The sequence below is a fragment of the Diabrotica virgifera genome, chromosome 8, assembly GCF_917563875.1.
Source record: "Diabrotica virgifera virgifera chromosome 8, PGI_DIABVI_V3a".
NCBI classification, from domain to species: domain Eukaryota; kingdom Metazoa; phylum Arthropoda; class Insecta; order Coleoptera; family Chrysomelidae; genus Diabrotica; species Diabrotica virgifera.
Window position 1 is genome coordinate 51,303,255 of NC_065450.1, and position 22,395 is coordinate 51,325,649.

Consider the following 22,395-nt stretch of genomic DNA (forward strand, 5'->3'; position numbering starts at 1 on the left):
AAAAGATGCATTTTATAAAATATACCTACTAAACACTTGTCAAAGTACTTCGGAGTACATATCAAATGAGCTCCCGTAGAAGTCAATATCATCACAATTAAGCAAGTTATCATGAAAATAAGAGAACCCTTTAGAACTTTTTAGGAAAAAGTGAAAAATAAAACATACGCCATTTCCACAAAAATTAAAATTTATAGTAATCCTTAGAAGAATTTCTTTATATTAGCATAAATAATTATTTCAACAATTGTGACTGGTTTAGAATGCATATTAAAAAAAATGACATATGTATAACCAAATTTTAGATTTTTATATCAAATATTTTAACTTTATATTATATAAAACTATAGGGTATATAACTATAGGGTAAGAAATAACCGAGATAGAAACGTTTAAAGCTTAAATTTTGCTGCGGGAACCATATATCGCAGGCCATTTAACCTTTTATTTTTAAAAAAGTAAGGGGTTTAAAAGATTAAATTCAACGTGGTTTAATAGTCAATAAAATTAACTTTCAAATGGTGTTAAGGCAAACCTGATATTGTAAAAATTAACAAAGTTATCAAAAAAAAACAATAACTTTTTTGGAAAAATTCTTAAAAGGTAAATTTTGAAAAATATTTGGTGCATAAATTTTAATGCTATCAACTTGTTCGGGGTTTCATTTGATAGGTATTTCTAAGTACTTTAACAAATTTAATGTTTAATAAGGTTATGTTATAAAATGCACCATTTTCCCGTTATTTAAGCCTTGAATACTTGGCATGATACTATAAATAATATACGTTATTTATAGTATCATGATACTTAGATTTGGGTACTCACCGAAAAAAAAAAATATACATTCAATTACCTATAACTCACTGTTAGTTAACATTAAAAGGTCTTTTTAGTAAGGAGTTTATTTCATTTTTTATTAGATTCAATTTTGGTAGTAATAACCTTTTTGTAAAATATTATTGTTTTTGAGTTATTTATGATAAATCGGTTAAAAACATTTTCTCACAAAAAATTAAAATCTTTGATCTTTAATAACTCAAAAAGTTTGGATTTATTTTAATAACGTTATGTGTTACAAATGTTGCTTATAATTTGTCCCTCTATCGAATTCTGGGGATATTTTTAATAAAATAATTTTCACTCCAGAAGGGGTAGCATCCATCCCCAGGGTAAAAGCGCAAGTTGACACCATGTCACCTTTGTTCCTTGTTATATCCTCTAACCACTCACCAATTTTCATGAAAATCGATGGAGGTTCAACGAAATCGGAGGTAATAGCTCATATCCACCTTCAGTGACTGCACTCTCTTTAAATAAAAGATATGTCAATTGGTGATTTTATTGTGGTATCCAAATGCATTCCGAATGCATTCATGCATGAATGATGTATCTTGGTCGTCTTTATTTTGTACCGGATTTTCAGCTTCTTTAATAATTTCTTCATTGCTTAATTTTGGCAAATCTGTTATTAACACGCAAAAGTTGATAAATAAGTCGATAAGATTCCAGACGTCTATCCAGGTCTCTTGTCAGAGTGTCGATTATAATATAGAATGTGTGGATTTTCATCTCATCACTAGCTGAAAAGTTTAGTTCATCATCGGCCCCCTCGTCAAATTGAATTTTTCTTTTTCTCTTTCTTATTTCTTTATATGTTTTATTTGGGCACAATTTTTTGGCTTCCTTGCGGTGAAGTAATTTGAAAGAGCTTCCTTCATACTCTTTAATGGCAGAAGCCAGATCCATAATTTTTATATACAAATATTCTTGTACAGTATTTTTGCCGCCCTAGGCAACTGCCTATATTGCCTAATGGATAAAGCAGCCCTGCCTCAAGTTCTTTGTTTATAACAATCTTATCGACATCCGGATCAACTGTTACCCAAAAAATTCGTGTTCTACGGGTCAAAATACATAAAAAACTTAAGTAAGTCCATCTAAATAAAGGAGCCCGTAGCACCCCCTCCTGGACACAGCACTAATTTGTTTATAAGCCAAAAAATTGTTTATAACTTTAAAACATTGCTGAGGCTGCTTAAATAATCCGATTTCAATTCTGTAAAGTACATTAGATAGGTGGAGTGCTTCTTTATATGTAAAAAATTGACAAATCTTTGTATGTTCTAGTTTTTGTTATGCAAGATTTTAAAAAATTTTAATTAAAAAAAAAAGTTTCGATTGCAAAATTATTATGCAAAATCTAGTAAGTCAATTTTAATGAAATTTGGTGGACGGTTTTAGCACGTTACAAAAATTTTCTAAGCGAATTAGGAAGGTTCCAAGTGTAACCTAAGTGATGGAAAACATTAGATAAGGACAGGCTTGTTTTGCCCTCTTATTTTATATTTATTGCTATTTTGCAGCAAGGGTGTTAAATTAAGACATTTTTAACCAATCGTATCTGATAGAAAATTTAATTATCTTTGTTTTATTTCTATACGACTTTGTTCCAAAATTAATCGTTTTAAAGTTATAAGCAAAGAAAGTAAAAAAAAACGAAATTTTTTGAAATTTTTAAATATTTTATTTTTTTTTTATTAATGTTCCGGAAATATTTGAGAAGGAGCATGAGTCAATTATTACTAACGAAGTTATTACCTAACTTTATCCGCAAAAATCCGAATACCACCTCTCACATCCACCTAAAAACAGATCCTTCCTGGTCTATAATGGCATTTATAATTTCCGTTTTCAGGATTTCTGGTCATTTGTTGTTATTTTCCAATCTTCTTGGTTTTTCTCGTATGCCGTTAAAAAGTATTTTGATATAGTTTTCCTATTCTTCTAATTTGTCTTCGGTCAATTCAAGCAGTTGCTATCCGTGTTCAGCATAGTGTGATGTTCTCTTGTTAATCTTCTTCTTCTTCTCGTGGCACTACAACCCAGGGTGGGTCTTCTCGCCAACTCGCTTCTATCTCGAACAGTCGTTCATGAAAGTTGGGTCAGTGGGTAGGCCCATTGTTCTTAATTCCAACTACATGTTATCTCTCCATCGCATTCGTGGACGTCCTAAGGGCCTTCTTCCCAGATTAATTTGGTAAGGCGGTTATTAGGGAGTCTATGGACATGCCCAGTCCATCTTACGCGTTGGGATTTAATTTCCTGGACGACGTCGCCAGCGTTATAGGTATATCTCTTTGGCCTCAGCATCTGTTCTCATTCGGTATTGGTTAGTATTCGGATCGTGATAAGGTCCAAAGCTCTTGTTAATCGATGTGAATTAAAGAAATCGTGCCTTTCCACGATCCAGATCTTGTTTCCAGCCTTGTCTTCTTTGCCTCGTTTTTTTTTCCGAATTATTCTATTTAGTCTTTTGTACTCTCCCTCCTTGTCATCTTCTCCTTTGTCGTTTTTCCCTGTAAAATTATTCGCTACTACTACATGGCGGTTTATAAAACCGTCTAAAAATTTGGTTTTTCTGTTGAAAAATTAACATATTCACTCGCAAATAACTCGAAAAGTATTGACTTTGTGAAAAAACTCATACTATAGAACAAAAGTTGCTTAAAATTAGTCAGTTTATCCGATTCCGGACTTATTATTAGCAAATTAGATAGTTTATCCAATTCCGGACTTATTTTTAACGCATGTTTTTCACCCCGAAGAAGGGGTGAAACTCATCCCCAGGACAAAAGTACACATCGGCACAAATCACTTTTTTCTTTGACATGTCACCTATGTGTATGTCAAATTTCATGTCAATCCAAGCGGTTCTTTAAAATCCGGGGGTTTTGCAATATTTTACCGTGAGTGAATGGACTATTTTCTTTTAAAAGACCTATTAGATTTAATTATTTGACAAAAACTCTCTAAGGCGGCGCCCATCATATTCCATTCTCCGTGGTCACTTCGCCAACTGGCTCTATACTATCTTGAGCATCATCCTGTTCATAATCCAACATATATACATTTTCACCTCTCCTAAACTTTACACCAGGCGATTCGTCTTCATCTTCATCTATACTGTTGTATAGATATAGATCACCTGCATTTGGTTCGAACTTCTTTCTCTTGTAGCCTCTCGGGAACTCCCCTGTTAAGGAGCCTTCACTGCTGCTGCTGCTTTCATTCGACGTTTTACTAAGAATTTCTGACATCATCTTCCATCTGACATCCCACACGAGTGCAGGATTATTCTGGAACTTAATCCTCTTTCCAGACTTCCGACAATTATTTTGTATATTTAATCTGCAAGAACATTACCCCCGCCATTTTCATATATTAACCAATATTATTGAAATGAACACCTGCGATTTACGAATTATTAGCAATATGTACTGGAATCAAATATCGTCTATACGGACAGAGGCAGGAAAATTCGACGATATCAAAATCAAACGCGGGGTCCGTCAGGGATATATACTATCACCACTGCTGTGTAACATCTACTCTGAAGAAATCTTTCAAGACGCAGTGGATGATGTTGAAGCCGGAATTAGAATTAACGGAGAATGTATTAATAACACAAGATACGCAGACGACACGATGGTATTCGCTGACAGTTCTGAAGCCCTCCATGAGTTAGCGAATAGAATCACAGAAGTAAATCAGAGATACGGACTTTCATTCCACACTAAGAAAACAACATGTATGATGATCTCTAAGAAGGAACATTAATTTGAATGAATCAGTGTGAATGGTCAACAAATAGAAAGAGTAAAAACATACACCTACCTTGGGACGAACATCAATGAAAATTGGGACCATTTCCTAGAAATCAAATATGTAGGATAGAGAAAGCAAGATCTGCATTTAAAAAAATGGCTAAGCTATTCAAATGACATAATTTATCAATACTCATAAAAATCAGGTTACTACGAGGTTATATCTTTCCTATACTGTTGTACAAGAGTTGAGTCGTGGACTCTCACAGACGCCACCTGCAAGAAAATTGAGGCTTTATCTTCAGATCCTGAAAATATCTTATTGGGACCGTGCAAGTTCGGCAAAGCGACACCTGGTTTCTACGCTCAGCAACATTTTTCGCACTTTTAATTATATTGGCCAATTATATTAGTCCTGGTTACTGGATAGTTGTCAAGGCCATAGTCCAAAAAAATAATAAGAAGAAAAAGTCAGATTTAGGTTATGTTATTAAAACGTAAACAATTGTATGTACAGTGGAACCTCGATAAGTCGGCCCCCGATAACCCGGAAGTCCGGCTAACCCGGACCGATTTTCATCAGACAAACATTTCAACAATAAAAATGTATGTATTATGTTAAAACATTTTATCTGTAGCCGCTTCTGGAATGTCTTAAAAATATCGAGTTTCATTGATAAAACTTGGCTTTGACCATAATATAATATGTAAAAATGACTCATGGCACACGGCGCGCGGCGGCAGAACGTTCATTATCCATTATCGGGCTATCGCAAACAACAGGCACTTTTTATTCCTTTATTTATTTTCAACTGTCTTTTAAAAAATTATTTTTAGAACAATGGTCTTTTAAACTTTAAACAATGAAAGAGCCACTGTTCTTAAATAACATAACATCGTTCGGATGGCAGACGAAATTGACACAACCGAAACTAACTGAGTTTTTTTACCTAGAAATGAACAATACTCTATCTATACTGTCTATACTACAACTATAATAGGTAAGTTAGATGTGTAATATGCATATATATTTCATGTTGTTTTAATTATAACGGACTTTATTTATAAGTATACCGTATTTTATTAATTTTTACAATGCTCTCCGGCTAACCCGGATCGGCCGCAGTCTCGATTAATCCGAGTTATCGAGGTTCCACTGTAGTAAATAAAATTAGTTATTAAAATGCAGTACTGCAAGCAAAATACAATTAATTAAATTTACCTTTATATAATAATTGCATATCATATCAATATTATGGAGCAATATATAATTTTTCTTCTTCAATGACAGTAGGTATTAAATTATACGTCAATTTGACATTTTCAATTGACAATATGAATAATTATTTAAGAAAATTGCAATATTTCTCCGTTATTCGCGCACGATCGTTTCTCGTATCCCCTTCAAGTACTTGCACACCTCGAATATCGACCACGTTACTAATCAGGGTGTTTTGTGGAGAATGCAAAAAAGAAAAAGAGCTGTTAACCATAATAAAATCAGCCAAAATCGAATACCTCGGTCACATTATGAGGAACAGCGAAAGATATGGACTGCAGCAACTAATCTTGCAGGGAAATGTTGAAGGAAAACGGGGACCAGGAAGGCGAAGGATTTCCTGACTGAAAAATCTACGTAGGTGGTTCAACACAACAATCAAATCTTTTGAGAGCAACAGTGTGCAAAGTACAGATTGCCATGATGGCCGCCAAGATCCAGAACGGATAGGCACTACAAGAAGAAAAATGAGAAGCTCTGCGAGAATGCCGTCGATTCTTAGAGACCTGTTAGACCTGGCTCCCGCGTACCAAAAAAAGTTGATTAATAGCAAGCTGAAAATTTGTTAATAGCTTAACAGTGTCTAGTCGGATAAACTTTGATGTACGGGAACACTAGAACAGGGGAAATTTTAATTGTGGAACAGTTTAAAAATTTGGAACAATTGATTTGTTACCCTTTCATTAAACTCTCATGCAAAAATCAGACTGCTATTACTAACCAACATGATTCCTGTCATTTGACGTGTTCTTCATGTTCCACTCATTAAAATGCCCAATTAGTGATAAACACCAGTCTGATTTTTGCATGACAGTTTAAAGAAATGGTAACAAATCAATTGGAAGTTATGTCCGACAAAATACATGAAACGTTTTCGTAGTCTGACGTTCTAAGTTTATATGTATGTATGTATGTATGTATGTATGTAGATAGGGGTGATAGATACACTGCGACCCGTAGGATCTATTGTGTCCCCCTTGCTTGCCATGAGTCTGATGTTTTCTCAGACCTATAGCAGCTCTTCCAGTCCTATTTTCCTAAGAAAGATTAGGACATCGTCGGGCTTCAATTCAGGCAGGTTCTCCTCTTCTATTTCATGTGCCCCTAGGTATCTGGCCCTGGAGTTCTGCAATGCAGGACATTCTGAGAGTATGTGTATTGAGGTTTCGTCCTCTTCCTCACAGAATCTGCATTTTGCTTCATCTACCAATCCTAGCTTCTTCATGTGACTTCTTAACCGGCAATGCCCGGTCATTATTCCCGTCAAAATCCGGATCTTCTTTTTACTGAGGTTGAGAAAGCTAAGAGATCTATTCTGGTTATAATTTCCCAGAATTGTCTTGGCTTGTCTCAATCCTTCCAACTGATTCCAGTACTTGGACTTTTCCCTCTCCAATTCTCCTCTTAGTTCTCCTAAGATTGCGCTACTGCTGATCCCACATGATGGTTCTGGTCCCAGATATGGGGTTTCGGCTCCTTTTTTCGCCAGCTGATCTGCTGTTTCGTTCCCTCCAATTCCTATGTGTCCTGGGACCCATAGGAGGGTGACAAGGTTCTTCTGGCCTAGTTCATTTAGCTTTCCTAGGCACTCCCAAACCATCTTAGAACTGATTATATGTGAGCTCAGTGCTTTGATGGCTGCTTGACTATCCGACATGATTACAATCTCTTGTCTGCGATAGTTTCTTCCAATGTTAAATTCCACACATCTTTCGATGGCACGGATTTCTGCTTGAAAGATGCTTGCGTATGTGCCCAAGCTTTCTGAGTGTTTGGCTCTCGGTCCAAAGACTCCTATTCCAGTTCCCTCTTCCAGTTTGGAGCCATCCGTATACCACTTTATGGCATTTGGGTTCAAGTTCTGTATGGTATCTTCGTCCCATTCAGATTTATTGCTCAGCTTAGTGATAAATTTTCTCACAAAGTTGAATTTCTTCGGCATATCATCTTGGGGCATTTCCCAAGTTTGATCAAATTGAAGTGATCGAGGTTTTTCTCTGATGATTCCTTCTCTGATCATCCTGTATATTGTTTTCTTCCTTACATTTTCTAACTGAATGTGCAGTGGGGTCAAGTTTAAAATCACCTCCATTGCAGCTGTGGGGCAGGTTCCCATTGCTCCAGTGATACATGCACAGGCTAGTCTCTGAATCTTCGAAAGCTTTTTCTTTGTCGTATTCAGATTAGCTCTTGTGCCCCAAGCTACTGCCCCATAAGTGATTAGTGGTCTCACTATTGCTGTGTACATCCATTGCAGAATACGTGGGTTACATCCCCAGTTTTTCCCTGCAATGTTCTTACACACCATGAGGGCCTTGGTGGCTTTGTGTATTACTTCCTCTTCGTGTTTATTCCAGAGTAACTTGCTATCTAGGATCAGCCCTAGATATTTGACCTCTGTTTTCCATTCGACGATATCCTCCCCTATTTTTATGGTTTTTAAATTCGGGTTCTTTTTCCTTGTAAAGGCTACTAGTGTGGTTTTAGTGGGGTTGATGTTAAGTCCCAACGAGTCACACCATTGGTTTGCAATATTCAGTCCTCTTTGAACTATGTCGCAGAGGATATTTTCGTACTTTCCTTTTGCAAGGATGACCATGTCGTCGGAATATCCTTGACATGGTATGCCTTCCCTGGTCAATTGACAGAGTAGGCTGTCCACAGTGAGACTCCACATGAGTGGGGACGCAACTCCCCCCTGCGGACAGCCTCTGGTCACATTAATGAAGATAGTGTCTTGTCCTGTCTCCATTTCTGCGATTCTCGTAGATAGCAGTTGCGACATCCAGGTGGAGGTCATTCCATCTACTCCTCTCTCATGCAGTGCTCTTTTGACGGCTTCATGTGGCGTGTTGTCAAAAGCCCCTTCTATATCTAGAAAGGCACATACCACGGTCTCTTTCTTATTCAGAGCATCTTGGATTTCATCAGTCAATTGTGTCAAGGCGGTTTCCGTGGATTTTCCCGCTTGATACGCATGTCGACGGGGGTGCAATGGCACCTGTTCCAAGATTTCTGTTCTAATGTAGTTGTCTACAGCTTTTTCCATCGTTTTGAGAATAAGCGATGTGAGGCTGATCGGTCTAAGGGATTTAGGGTGCGTAGTATCCCGTTTCCCTACTTTTGGGATGAAGGTGACTTTGGCCCTTCTCCATGCTTCTGGTATGTATCCCAGTTCAAGACTGCTCCGACTGATTCGGACCATATGAGGAATGATTGCCTCTTGGCCCTGTTGAAGTAGGGCAGGAAATATTCCATCCGTTCCAGGTGTTTTGAACGGCTGAAAGGTGTTCATAGCCCATTTCAGCCGTTCTTCACTGCAGATGTGTTTTGCCATTGCAGTGTCTTCCCTGGTAGGTCTTCTGATTTGCTCACTCTTTTTTCCTGAAGTGATTGCTCCTCCAGGAAAGTGAGTTTCTAACAAGAGCAAAGCTCGTTCTTTCTCGCTTTCTCTTTCTGTGAAGCTTCCGTCTGGCTTCCGTAGTGCCATTACTGTATCTACTGTTCCCTTTGCCAAGACCTTGTGTAGCCTTGCTGCAGAGGGAGTAGTGTCTATTTCTTCGCAGAATTTTCTGAAGCTATTTCTTTTAGCCTTTCTAATCTCTTTATTGTATAATGTGAGTTTCTCGGTGTATCTCTGCCAATCTCCGTTACGTTTGGCTCTGTTGAAGAGCTGTCGCGTCTCGGATCTTAGGTTTGACAGATGTTCGTTCCACCATATTGCATCTTTTGATTTTCTGGTCCTCTGAAGAGGACAACTTGATTCATAGGCGTCGAGTATTACCTCGTTAAGTTCTATGACATCATTTTCTAATGCCAGGTGGTTTCTGGCATTTCCTTTAGTACGAAGACTTACAAGATTTCTCCTCAGGTTAGAGTTGTATTCATCCCAGTTTGTTTTCCTGGGGTTTCTCCTGAGTTTTGGCTCAGGAGGACTACAATCTAACCTGAACATAATTATTCTATGATCAGAGAGGGATGGTTCGTTCGATACTCTCCAATCCCTCACCCGATCTGATAGATTCGGTGTGCTTACAGTTATATCTAGCACTTCTTTTCTTGTTTTAGTTACAAAAGTAGGGGTATTCCCTATATTGTGTATGACAAGATTCTTACTAAGAATAAATTCTAAAATTTTCTCACCTCTTTCATTGGTGTCTGTGCTCCCCCATACGGTATTGTGACCATTAGCGTCACATCCTAGGAGAAGCGGTAGTTTCTTCTGCTCACAGTACTCTACTAGTCTTTGCAGTTCTGGAGGCGGTGCAGTCCCGTCTCCTGCAAAGTAGCATGAGACTATCATAACTTCTTGACGCCCTTTTCCGAACTCAAGGTTTGCTCGAATCGGAACAAGGTCTCTCGTCATAAATTCTGAAACACAAAAGTGATTAATACTGTTACTTACCAAGATGCATGCTCTGGGTTTGTCAACATTACTTACTTTGTATATCAGCTTAGCTTCTCTGCTTGTGAGTCCTCTCACCTGACCGTCACGAACCCATGGTTCCTGAATCAGTACAAATCCCAATTGGTTTCTGATAAACGTCCTTAGGACCAGGATCACAATTAAAACTTCCCCTGTTCCAGTGTTCCCATACATGAAAGGTTGTCCGACTAGACACCGTTAAGCTCTTAAAAAATTTTCAGCTTGGTGTTAATCAACTTTTTTGGTACGCGAGATCCAGGTCTATGACGTTCTGTAGACGTTTTATATAATAGACAAATGATTGGAAAACGAATAATTTTATTGTATTTTACAAATGTCTACTTTAAATAAAATTACATCAATAATGAATCAGTAACATAGATGAACATGTAACACTTGTAACGTTTAACCGCTAGTTTACAGTAATTCAACAGTAAAACATTTTCTTTAAGGACGTAGGCGCAAAATTTCGGACCAAGCTTTTTAAATGAATTCATATTTTTCGAATCCTGAGAAAACTAATAAATATGGTTGAAAAAGTAAACGCAGAATGAAAGATTACACTATTATCGAGGGCCGAAAGTCCATTAAAAAAAAACTAAACTAAAATTTTATTTTTTTTTTCATCCCTGTAACTTACTAAAATAAACATTATAGAAGTTTTGAGGGACTTTCGGCCCTCGGTAATAATGTAATCTTTCATTCTGCGTTTAAATTTTTCAAAAATACTAATTAGTTTTCTCGGGATTCGAAAAAAATGAATGCATTAAAAAAGCATTGGCCCGAAATGTTGCGCCTGTGCTCTTAAAAGACCGATTAGATTTAATTATTTGACAAAAATTCTCTTTCTAAGGCGGCACCCATCATATTCCATTCTCCGTCGTCCACATCACCAACTGGCTCTATACTATCTTGAGTATCGTCCTGTTCATAATCCAACATATCATGTACATTTTCACCTCTCCTAAACTTTACACTAGGCGATTCGTCTTCGTCTTCATCTATACTGTTGTATAGATCATCCGCATTTGGTTCGAACTTCTTTCTCTTGTAGCCTCTTGGGTATTCCCCTGTTAAGGAGTCTTCACTGCTGCTGCTGCTTTCATTCGACGTTTTACTAAGAATTTCTGACATCATCTTTTCGCCAAAGTCTTGTTTAATGTCTTCCTCGCTACTTTCACTGTCGTCGTCTTCCAAAATGTCTTCTACCTGAAAATATAAACATTAGTTGTTGGATGGGTTGCAAATGTGAGTTCATGATAAATGAATAAAAGAGAGACGTACTTACAATCATTTATTGTATTACTCCGATGACCGGTTTCGCTGTCTAAAATTTTCACAGCATCACCAGGTCCCGGTAACAGTAAACTAAACGATGCCGATACAAGAAATGATTTGTTAATGATACACTACCATACCTTCTTGTTCAATTTCTGCTAATAGGGAACTGATGGGAAGGATGGACTACTAAAGTAGCACCGAACGGATTTATTAAGCCTTTTAAGAATGCTTTAAAACTGTAGAAAAACTAAAATTAAAACCATTTGGTTTTTAAGTAAACCTTAAGGTTGCAATAAAACCGCTTTCAGCATAAAAGGGCCCACTCTGAAAGAGGTCAATAAAACCAAAAATAAAAACCTTCTTAAGACTTTGTTTTCTTAGCAACTGGTTTTATATCTGCTGTGAAGGTGCTTTTAAAACCATGTTAAAAGGCACTTTAAGTGCAGACAGTTTTATAGCAAACTTAAAAAGGTTTCTTAAATGGAGACTTTTAAAGACAATTTACCATATTAAATGATTCTTTAAACCCATATTATACTCCATATAGGCCAACAAATTTTTACATGTGTTATGATAGGTAGATACGTATTTGTAACCATAAAATAATAAAAAGTACTTGGTTATTTCGAACTGTCAAGGTAGAAAAACACTTGCACTCCCAACTTTATTGAAAATTTTAACAAAAATAGGTCTAAATAACTCACGCGCCCTAAAATTTCTGACTTTTGATGATTAAAAAATAAAAATAATAAAATAATTTTAATCAGAAAAATATTAACTTGAAAGAAACATAAGTTTATCTACAGAAAAATAGTTTCTGTCCTTGTGGGATCGGTACTCACCGGAGGGACCGCAGACGTTCGGAAACAATTAGCGTCTCTTTGCAAAGACAATGACGTCGACTTTGCAAAGTAACAAGACACTTACTCAACACACACACTACACATTACTCCCCTGACTTAGTGATAAGTTATACAGTTACGTGGCTAAAGGTTCTAGTTCTAAACCAAAGCCAGAATCAGAGAAAAAAAAAGTTTATCTACAATTTTAATGTTAAAATAAATCGAATTTATGTCTTTAAGTCGCTTATTTATAATTTTTCGTAAGCCTTATATTGTAATCTATCATGGCTTTCAGCATCTCCAGAAAGCAATAGGCCGAAATCCAAATAAAACTATTTGGTCTATCGACAGAGAATTGTTAAGATCAAATGGTTTTATTTTATACTTTTCCAAGAGCATATACCTACATAAAAGCAAGGTTGCCTTGGAATTAAAACCGTTTAGTTTTAATGCTGATGTCAATAATGCCACTCGGTTTTAGTAACCTAAAATGGAGGCGTCGTAGGGTGTGTGTTGTATTTTTCTTTTAAAATTTTCAGTTTGTTTATGTTTTAAGTATTTGCGATTTATGTCTTCCATACTAACTGTACTTCCACTTTTTATAACACACTATACCACTGTTTCGCTCTAAAACAAATGGCCGACCATTATAGACATGAAAGAAAAGTTGTAATGATAAGTTTAGTTTTATTGTTTCTAACAAGAAGCATAGTTTAGTATTTATGATAACCAAATTGATTCAGTTAAGAGCGTTTGGTTTTAATATAGCCTACCAATTGCTTTTAACCCGCCATTACACGCGCTATGAGGGAATCCCTCACCATATTTGTTTATAACCAATGAAATCGTGTAAACTAATACGATAACCTTAAGCACCCAGGAATGCCTTTAGCATTCCCTAATGCCTTTAGCATAGTAATGAGAGGGTATGAAAAAGTTATAGAATATTTCAGGCGGTCAGTGTGCTGTGTGATAGTTGAAAGAAGAGACATCCCTCTTCAAGTGAGGGAATTCCTCACTGCGCGTGCAATCACGGTGAAATCACGTTTCTGTTATCTCAAAGAAACTTTTAGGTTTTTATTTGATATTTAGGTAGGTTTAATTAAAATATTATTGTTTGGATTAGGTTAGGAACAGTGGCACACCGAGGGGGGTGGGGGTTAAAATCCCACCCAGAGCATATAGAAATATATCTAAAGGAAAGTACGAAAATGTAACTTGTCTTTCACAAATAATATAAAAAACTTTCGGTGCCCAAGCAAACCCCCCTCCCCCCCGAGGAAAATTCTAGTTGCGCCACTGGTTAAGAACCCATTTTTAAATTTACCTATTCTAATTCGGAAATAAGCCACAATTTAACTTGAAAAATTTATTTTATTGACGTTTCGAATTCCACCTCGGACGTCGTTATCAAAATACAAAATATTAATAGTTAATTACATAAATGCCACAAAGAAATAGCTTCAGAACAGTTGTTAATTTTAATTTGTATTTTTAGTAAAATGAATTCGTGTAATGAACGTTAATTTCTTCAGTGGCTTGCTGAAATTGAAAATTAAGAAAACTTGCTTTTGATCTATATTATTTTTATTTTGTTTTGTTAAATTAACAAAAAAAAATTGGTTTACGAGACTTTCTATAATATGTGAGTACAACCCATTTTATATTTATACATGTTGACATTCATTCTTCCTCGAAATAAGTCGAATTTATGTAGGTGAGGGCGACGCTCATACGCGTGCAACCACGTCACAATAGAAGACGCGTGTAACGGCGGGTTAAGAAAGCAACTTTAAAGACAACTAAAAGAATGATTTTAAGGCATATGTTTTACTGACAATAGTCTTGAGATCAAGTAGTTTTAATAATAGGTTTTATTAGTCATATTAGGAAAATCTTTAAAACTGCTATAAAACTAAAAGGTAACAAACAAGAATCTAATAAAACCAAACAGTCCGGAAGTTCTTCATAAAACTAATTAGTTTTAAAGTGAACTAAGAATAAACCATTTTAAAACTACAATAAGACAAATTATCTATTAAGATTAATTAGTCTTATTTGATACACTTATTAGATACTTTAAAACTAGTGACAAATGCTTAACAGTTTTAAAGTTCTGGCAGTATATCTACAAGGCAACTTTAAAACCATTATCTTCTTATTTATTACAATAAAACCTTTATAAACCTTAAATAACACTAAAATGTTTTTATTGTGCTACTTGGGAGGGAACTGATGGGAAGGATGGACTAAGCTGTATTGATTAGCAAGCGTTTGGGCAAGTCAGTGCAGCTTAGTCCATCCTTCCCATCAGTTCCCTATTAGCAGTATTCAGGCAAGAAGGTATGATAGTGCGGACTTTACAAACCATTTCTTGTATCGGCATCATTTAGTTTACTGTTATTGGAACCTGATGATACTGTGCAAATTTTAGACTTCGAAACCGGGCGTCTGAGTAATATGATTGGGTGTATGTCTCTCTCTTTTATTCATAAACATTAGTGTTGGTAATACATATATAACAGAATTGAATTATTTCTAGGTTAGAGAAAAACTACTGTTGGAAATATGGAAACTCCCTATGTAACCTGTAACTATTAACAATAATTATGTCAACACAAGCCATGTGACACATTATCCGGCGATGCAATATTAGCTGTTCATTCCGAGTCTCTTTAGTGACCAAAATGGCTTCAAGAAATGATCAAGTCAAATGGATATAAAAATCAAGTCCAATTACATTCACCACAAAACATACCAAGTAATATACTAATACACTGTTAACTGTAACCTGTGCACAATTATCAACAGGGACCAAATAAATTGTAACAGATCAATACTAAAAAAAACATCAAACCCAATATCTATCTTATATACTGGAAGTTTTTTCTTACAAAACGTTTACTACTGATTTACTCATATATCTACACTTATTCATGTAAAATACATTTCAAATTTTCAAACAATAAAACAAAATTAACTTTGTTATTATTATTCCTTTTCTCATGATCATCTTTCAGTGCGTCACAGTTTTTCGATTTCTTTCTAACGCATTACATTGTATGTGACAGAAAAAAAGGCACGTCGGTGATTACATTTCGTCGGTGACATTTATAACATTTATTCTAGTTGTCGATAGATGGCGCCATAATAAAAAAAATATTTTTTTTTTGTAATTAGATAATAATATTACAAATATAATCTGTAAAATTTATAAGACTATACAAATCAAAGAAAATACCATTTTATAAATGCAAGAAACGCATTTGATTTGTTTTTATTCCAAATTGAAAATAAAATGTGACAACTGTCAGATTTAACTAAAATGTCATGTTAGAATAATGCCCGATTTCACCAACGATACCTAAATATTTAAGAATTACCTAAGTGGGTTTAGGTACTTCCTAACTCTAAAACGGATTTCACCATGCGATAAGAATTGCCTAAACCGCTTAAGCATTACCTTACGTTAGGATACGGATTTCGATCTCTCTAAACTTTAGGTATTACTTATCGTTGACAGTCAGGTTATATTTTTACAATTTTGACTAATGTACTTGTGACGTTTGTCAATAATTTGCTTCTTACTTTAATTTTTCTGTTATTCTCTAATATTAGGTATATTAGTTGTAATTTTGTATTTTCTTTTATATTATTAATATAATATATGTTGGAAAATAAAGAAAATCCTTTGGAGTTTATTACAGGTCTATTGACAAAATTATGTATTCTACCTACTACCTAACAAACTAGTGTTGTGTTTCAAAAACCCATTCATGATATAACTAAAAGTGTGTCACTAAAAAATTAATAATAAAAAGCAATTTTCAACATATTATTTATTTTAAAATTATTTCATTAATGACAATTCAACTAACTTCAATTTTTCGTCATATGTGAAATTTACAACTCTTTTCTTTTCCTCAATTTCACTGTACATATACAAATAACATACAAGACTATATTTATTATATACAAACTTAATGCACAAATAACTAACTACTAAATAAAATAACTATAATAGTACAAAATTGAATAAAACCAAATTGGCAAACAAACAATAATGACAAATAATCGAAAAAGTAAGGAAATGTCATATTATTCTTCTTTTTATTTATCAAAAATAGTTCAAACGTACCCTAGGTAATACCTAGGAAAGCATTTCCTAGATAAGCAGTTCTTTTAGTTGTGAAATGCGATTGTTTCTAAGTATTGACTTAAGAAGTTCCTATCGATAAGAATTACTTAATAAGGCAACTGTTTAGGTATCGTTGGTGAAATCGGGCATAAATGTCATAAATGTGTATTATCACGGACTTACCCTTTTTCCTATCATTTGTTACGCACTGAAAAATGCTCATGAAAAGGACAATATAAACTGATATCTGTGTTGTATAATATGGGATGGCCGGAAAGTCCCTTTACAGTAATAATAATAAACTTTTACCACCGCGCCAATGTTTGCTGGCGTTCCAGCGCATCAACCGCAATAATTGAGAGCTCAGGGAATTGCTGACTTTGTTTATATTCAACAAGATGGCGCTCCACAACCTCCTCAACCGCAGGAATGAAATCTTCCCGGACCGATGGATTGGACGAGACGAGGTTATCCAATGCCTTGGCCTCCAAGAAGTCCAGATTTGACAACGATGGAAAATGCACTGTGGGGTTTCGTTAAAGAGGGGAGGTTAGAAAACGCAGATAAGTGTCGCTTAAGTTCGCCAAGCTTTTACATCACTTACTCTAGTCATGAGACGGATGAATATACGAACATATGGAACACTTTTATTGAGGTGATCCTAGACTTGAATACCTAGTTGAGAAGTATGACCAATGTATACTCTGGGCTCATTGAAGACCTCGGTGCAAGAACGGGGCAAGTCCACTTTTCTGAATAGTTGGGAAGTCGACAAGAACTTAATATTTTTAGAAAATATGAATAAATTATGCTAAATTTAATTAATCCTCCTAGAAGAATATTAGACAACACTTGTCTAGCTTAATTTAATTAAGCATAATTTATTCATATTTTCTAAAAAACATTAAGTTTTTGTCGACTTCCCAACTATTCAGAAAAGTGGACTTGTCCCTTTCTTGCACCGAGGTCTTCAATTAGCAAAATACAAGGAGAAGTTATTTACCAGCAATTTTATTGCTGGAATCGAATCTTATGACTGTATATATTAATAATGTAGGTATGCAAAGTCCGCAGATAGTGTGCTACTTTTTTTATAAACAAAATGGCGCCCGAAAATCGTGTTTTTTTCAATTTTTGCTCTATAACTCCAAAGATTTTAACTTTACACCAAAAACACCAAATAAAAATTCACCGTAATTAAATTCTGCATAGAGACGTGTTTTTCCCGATTTACTTCGACGAAAATTTTCCCCGGGAAATGCGGGGTTTTCTAACAAAATCTTTAATTTTCAACTAAAATTTTAGATAAGTCATTGTTTATCAATAATTAAATAACTTGGTAATATAAAAGCTCTTTTCGTATAGATAATAATTTCAGAAGCCCATGGAAATTGAATGGACAGTTTAGCAACAATCGAATTGTTAATTAAAAGTTTACGGTCGTTATAATAACCACAATAATTATGATACATAAGAATAATGATACATAAGATTTTTGTATAAAAATATACTGTACCTATCTAATGTACTTTACAGAATTGAAATTGGACTATTTAAGCGACCTCAGGAATATTTTAAAATTATAAACGATTTTTTGGCTTATAAACAATTAGAATATCTCGGGAAATATTCAATTAAATTAAATCATGAAAACGGTATTGGAAAAAAAGCGACAGGACGCTTCTTTTAAAAGAAAAAACGTTTAATTGTGATAAGTGGTTCCTGAGATACAACCGGTCCAAGTTTACCGGCATTTGCGGCAAAGATATAAACAATAGGATCATAATTTTCGAATCATCACCTTTTTAGTTTTGTCCTCTTTCTCCACACCAATTTTCGTATCTTTAAAATACTCATAACATATATTATTATAATAAAAACTATCGATATTACTAGTGAAAATTGCCAAAAATAGCAAAATTTCAATCAAAAATTAGGTTGGAGAAAATGTAATCTCAAAGTTCAAAATCGGTATACGTTAAAAAAATGCACTTTCTCGGCTTCCCATGGAGCAATTTTCTACATTCTTTTTTTGTTCCCAAGTAACTCGAGTAGAGCCATCTAACTAACTCATTATTAAATGTCAAACTTGCTTTTGTTTTGTTATAATAGATTAATTTATTTATAAGAAAAAAACCTACTTATTTTTTCCAGTTGTAGACTTTTTTTAGGTGAACTTACTACAAGTGTACCTTTTACCGTTAAAAACACAAATATTCTCATTTGAAAGCTGTATAATTATTTAAGCAATCTTTATTTAAACAAATTAAAAATTTTTGTTATAATCAATAAATTAATTTATTATAACAAAACAACAGCAAGTTTGACATTTAATAATGCGATAGGTTTATGGCTCTACTCGAGTAATTTGGGAACAAATAAAGAATGAAGAAAATTGCTCCATGGGAAGCCGAGAAAATGCATTTTTTTAACGTATACCGATTTTTAACTTTGAGATTCAATTTTCTCCAACCTAATTTTTGATTGGAATTTTGCTATTTTTGGCAATTTTCACTAGTAATATCCATAGTTTTTATAATAATAATATATGTTATGAGTATTTTAAAGATATGAAAATTGGTGCAGAGAAAGAGGACAAAAATAAAAAGGTGATGGTTCGAAAATTATGATCCTGTTGTTTATATATTTGCCGTAAATGCCGGTCATTGTATCTCAGGAACCACTCATCACAATTAAACGTTTTTCTTTTAAAAGAAGCGTCCTGCCGCTTTTTTTTTCAATACCGTTTTCATGATTTAATGTAATTTAATATTGCCCGAGATATTATACTTTTTTTATAAGCCAAAAAAATGTTTATAATTTTAAAATATTCCTGAGGCCGCTTAAATAGTTCAATTTCAATCCTGTAAAGTACATTAGATAGGTACAGTGTCTTTTTATACAAAAATCATAGTTATTCTTATGTATCATAATTATTGTTAGTGTAGGAAACAAAGGTTGAACCTTGCAAAATGGACACAAGTCCGGTTTTATTTTTTTTCTGGTATATCAAGGGGTGCTTATTATAAGACTAACTTTTTCTGAAAAAATTTCGCCCCGGAACCTCCCTTTTCACCCCTTTAAAGGGGGTAATTTGTGGTTTTTGCGGAACGTAGCCCTTCCTGTAACTTTTACAAAAAATTTCTTTTATAGAAATATGAAGAGGACTATATTTTCTACGATTTATTTCCAACACCATCTCTCTATCATCCACCGTTTAGCGGGGGTGGCGCCCTAAAGTTGACAAGTTTTTAAAAAAGATGTTTTTAAAAAATATATGTTTTTCCCTAACTGTAACGGAAATTAAGAAGAAATCCTGCGGCAATCATTCACAAATAATTGACCGATTTTTTGATATAGGTTTCACTTAAGGGTAATTGCCTTTTTTTTTAATTACAGGGTGTTACATTTTAAAAAACCTCTTTTTATACCATCTGAACCGTTTATGCTAGAGTAAAAAGACTTTCAGCGATTACCCATGTACTGGTGCTATTTACAAATTTGTATAATGCACCCCCATTTTTTCCCCGGAACCACCCCAAAAAAAAGAAGAATTAATAAATAAATTGATTTTCTTGGAATCCTTCACACACAATGCCCTTTATTAATATGCTTCATATATCATTTTGTGCAGTTATTATTACCCATGCATGGACACCAAAAGCAATTTCCTAGTGCAACCTTTGTAGCAAAAAAAAATAAATAAAATGGGGGGTTGAAAATTTTTTTTTGTTTTTTGCTTTTTGATCCATATGGACATATGCTTCATCAATAGTGCTTTTCAAAAATATATATGGTTATTGCAACATCTCTGCGAAAACCACCCCTATCCTTGAAAATATACTGCAGAAACTACCCCTATCCCTTGGCGAGCATCTTTTTACGATTTTCTCATTACCTATGTATTCTTTTTAAACAAAACTTATACAAGGTTAAAGACCACTATTTACTCTAAAAATTATGTCCTATTCATTTTTTTGTATAAGCAACCGTTACGGCACAGTGGCGCCGTAAACCTCATATATGCTTTGACGGGCTCCAGTTTTTGTTTTTTTTTTTCGTCATCTGTTCGTTTTATTGATAAAGTACTTATGCAAAATAAAACAGCACAGTGTAACCTACAAATTATGACTTATCCAGATTTTACATTCTTTGCTCCCCAAAGCCACAGTGGTGGCCCAAAATAAATTTTTGCATATTTTCGCTACCTACATGCATTTTATTGCATTAATGCTACCTTAACAGCACAATATTTACCCTTAGGTGGTCGCTACGCAGTGGCGGATCCAGGGAGGGGTGATGGGGGTGATCACCTCCCCCCCTCTCAAACCAAGTGATATTATATTCAAAGATTATAAAAATATTCATTTATTTTTATAGAGATTTAACCAATTGGCACTCCCCTCTTAACGATTCTGGATCCGCCACTGTCGCTAAAGCATAAAAAGTCATTCTTATAAAAATAATATTAATATAATATAAGTATTTCTATAAAAATAAATGAATATTTTTATAATCTTCAAATATAATATCACTTGGTTTGAGAGGGGTGGGGGTGATCGCCCCCATCACCCCTCCCTGGATCCGCCACTGCTTAGCGACCACTTATGGGTGAATATTGTGCTATTAAGGTAGCATTAACGCAATAAAATGTGTGTAGGTGGCAAAATATGAAAAAATTTATTTTGGGCCACCACTGTAGCTTTGGGGAGCAAAGAATGTAAAATGTGCATAGGTCATGATTTGTAGGTTACACTGTGTTGTTTTATTTTACATAAGTACTTTATCAATAAAACAAACAGATGACGAAAAAATAAACAAAAACTGGAGCCCGTCAAAGCATATATGAGGTTTACGGCGCCACTGTGCCGTAACGGTTGCTTAAACGAAAAAAATGAATAGGACCTAATTTTTAGAGTAAATAGTGGTCTTTAACCTTGTGTAAGTTTTGTTTAAAAAAATGAATAGGTAATGAGAAAATCGTAAAAACATGCTGGATAAGGTATAGGGCATTTCTGCAGTATATTTTCAAGGATAGGGGTGGTTTGCGCAGGGATGTTGCAATAACCATATATATTTTTGAAAAGCACTATTGATGAAGCATATGCCCATATGGATCAAAAAGCAAAAAAACAAAAAAAAATTCAACCCCCCATTTTATTTATTGTTTTTGGCTACAGGGGTTGTACTAGGAAATCGCTTTTAGTGTCCATGCATGGGTAATAATAACTTGCACAAAATGATATATGAAGCATATTAATGAAGGGCATTGTGTGTGAAGGATTCCAAGAAAATCACTTTATATATTAATTCTTCTTCTTTTTTGGGTGGTTCCGGGGAAAAAATGGGGGTGCATTATACAAATTTGTAAATAACACCAGTACATGGGTAATCGCTGAAAGTCTTTTTACTCTAGCATAAACGGTTCAGATGGTATAAAAAGGGGTTTTTTAAAATGTAACACCCTGTAATTAAAAAAAGGGCAATTACCCAAAAGTGAAACCTATACCAAAAAATCAATCATCTATTTGTGAATAATTTCCGCAGCATTTCTTTTTAATTTCCGTTACAGTTAAGGAAAAATATATTTTTTTTAAAAACATATTTTTTAAAAACTTGTCAACTTTGGGGCGCCACCCTTGCTAAACGGTGGATGATAGAGAGATGCTGTCGGAAATAAATCGTAGAAAATATAGTCCTCTTCATATTTCTATAAAAGAAATTTTTTGTAAAAGGTACAGGAAGGGCTACGTTCTGCAAAAACTATAAATTACCCCCTTTAAAGGGGTGAAAAGGGGGTTCCGGGGCGAAATTTTTTCAGAAAA

General features: G+C 34.6%; 2 protein-coding genes across 3 annotated transcripts in view; one reads left to right on the forward strand and one right to left on the reverse strand.

Annotated features, from left to right (window-relative positions):
• Nucleotides 1-15,420, forward strand: part of LOC126889456 (uncharacterized) — a 41,377-nt gene extending 25,957 nt beyond the window's left edge. The window contains exon 6 of the transcript XR_007700033.1: nt 14,975-15,420. The gene's annotated coding sequence lies outside the window, so the exon portion shown is untranslated. The remainder of the gene's footprint in view (nt 1-14,974) is intronic.
• Nucleotides 10,611-22,395, reverse strand: part of LOC126889453 (RNA polymerase II subunit A C-terminal domain phosphatase) — a 67,117-nt gene continuing 55,332 nt past the window's right edge. The window contains exon 5 of one of the 2 annotated variants that reach the window (XM_050657768.1): nt 10,611-11,518. In XM_050657768.1, coding sequence (XP_050513725.1) covers nt 11,132-11,518 — 387 coding nt within the window. In that variant the 3' untranslated portion in view covers nt 10,611-11,131. The remainder of the gene's footprint in view (nt 11,519-22,395) is intronic. The other variant, XM_050657767.1, reaches the window with a different exon arrangement.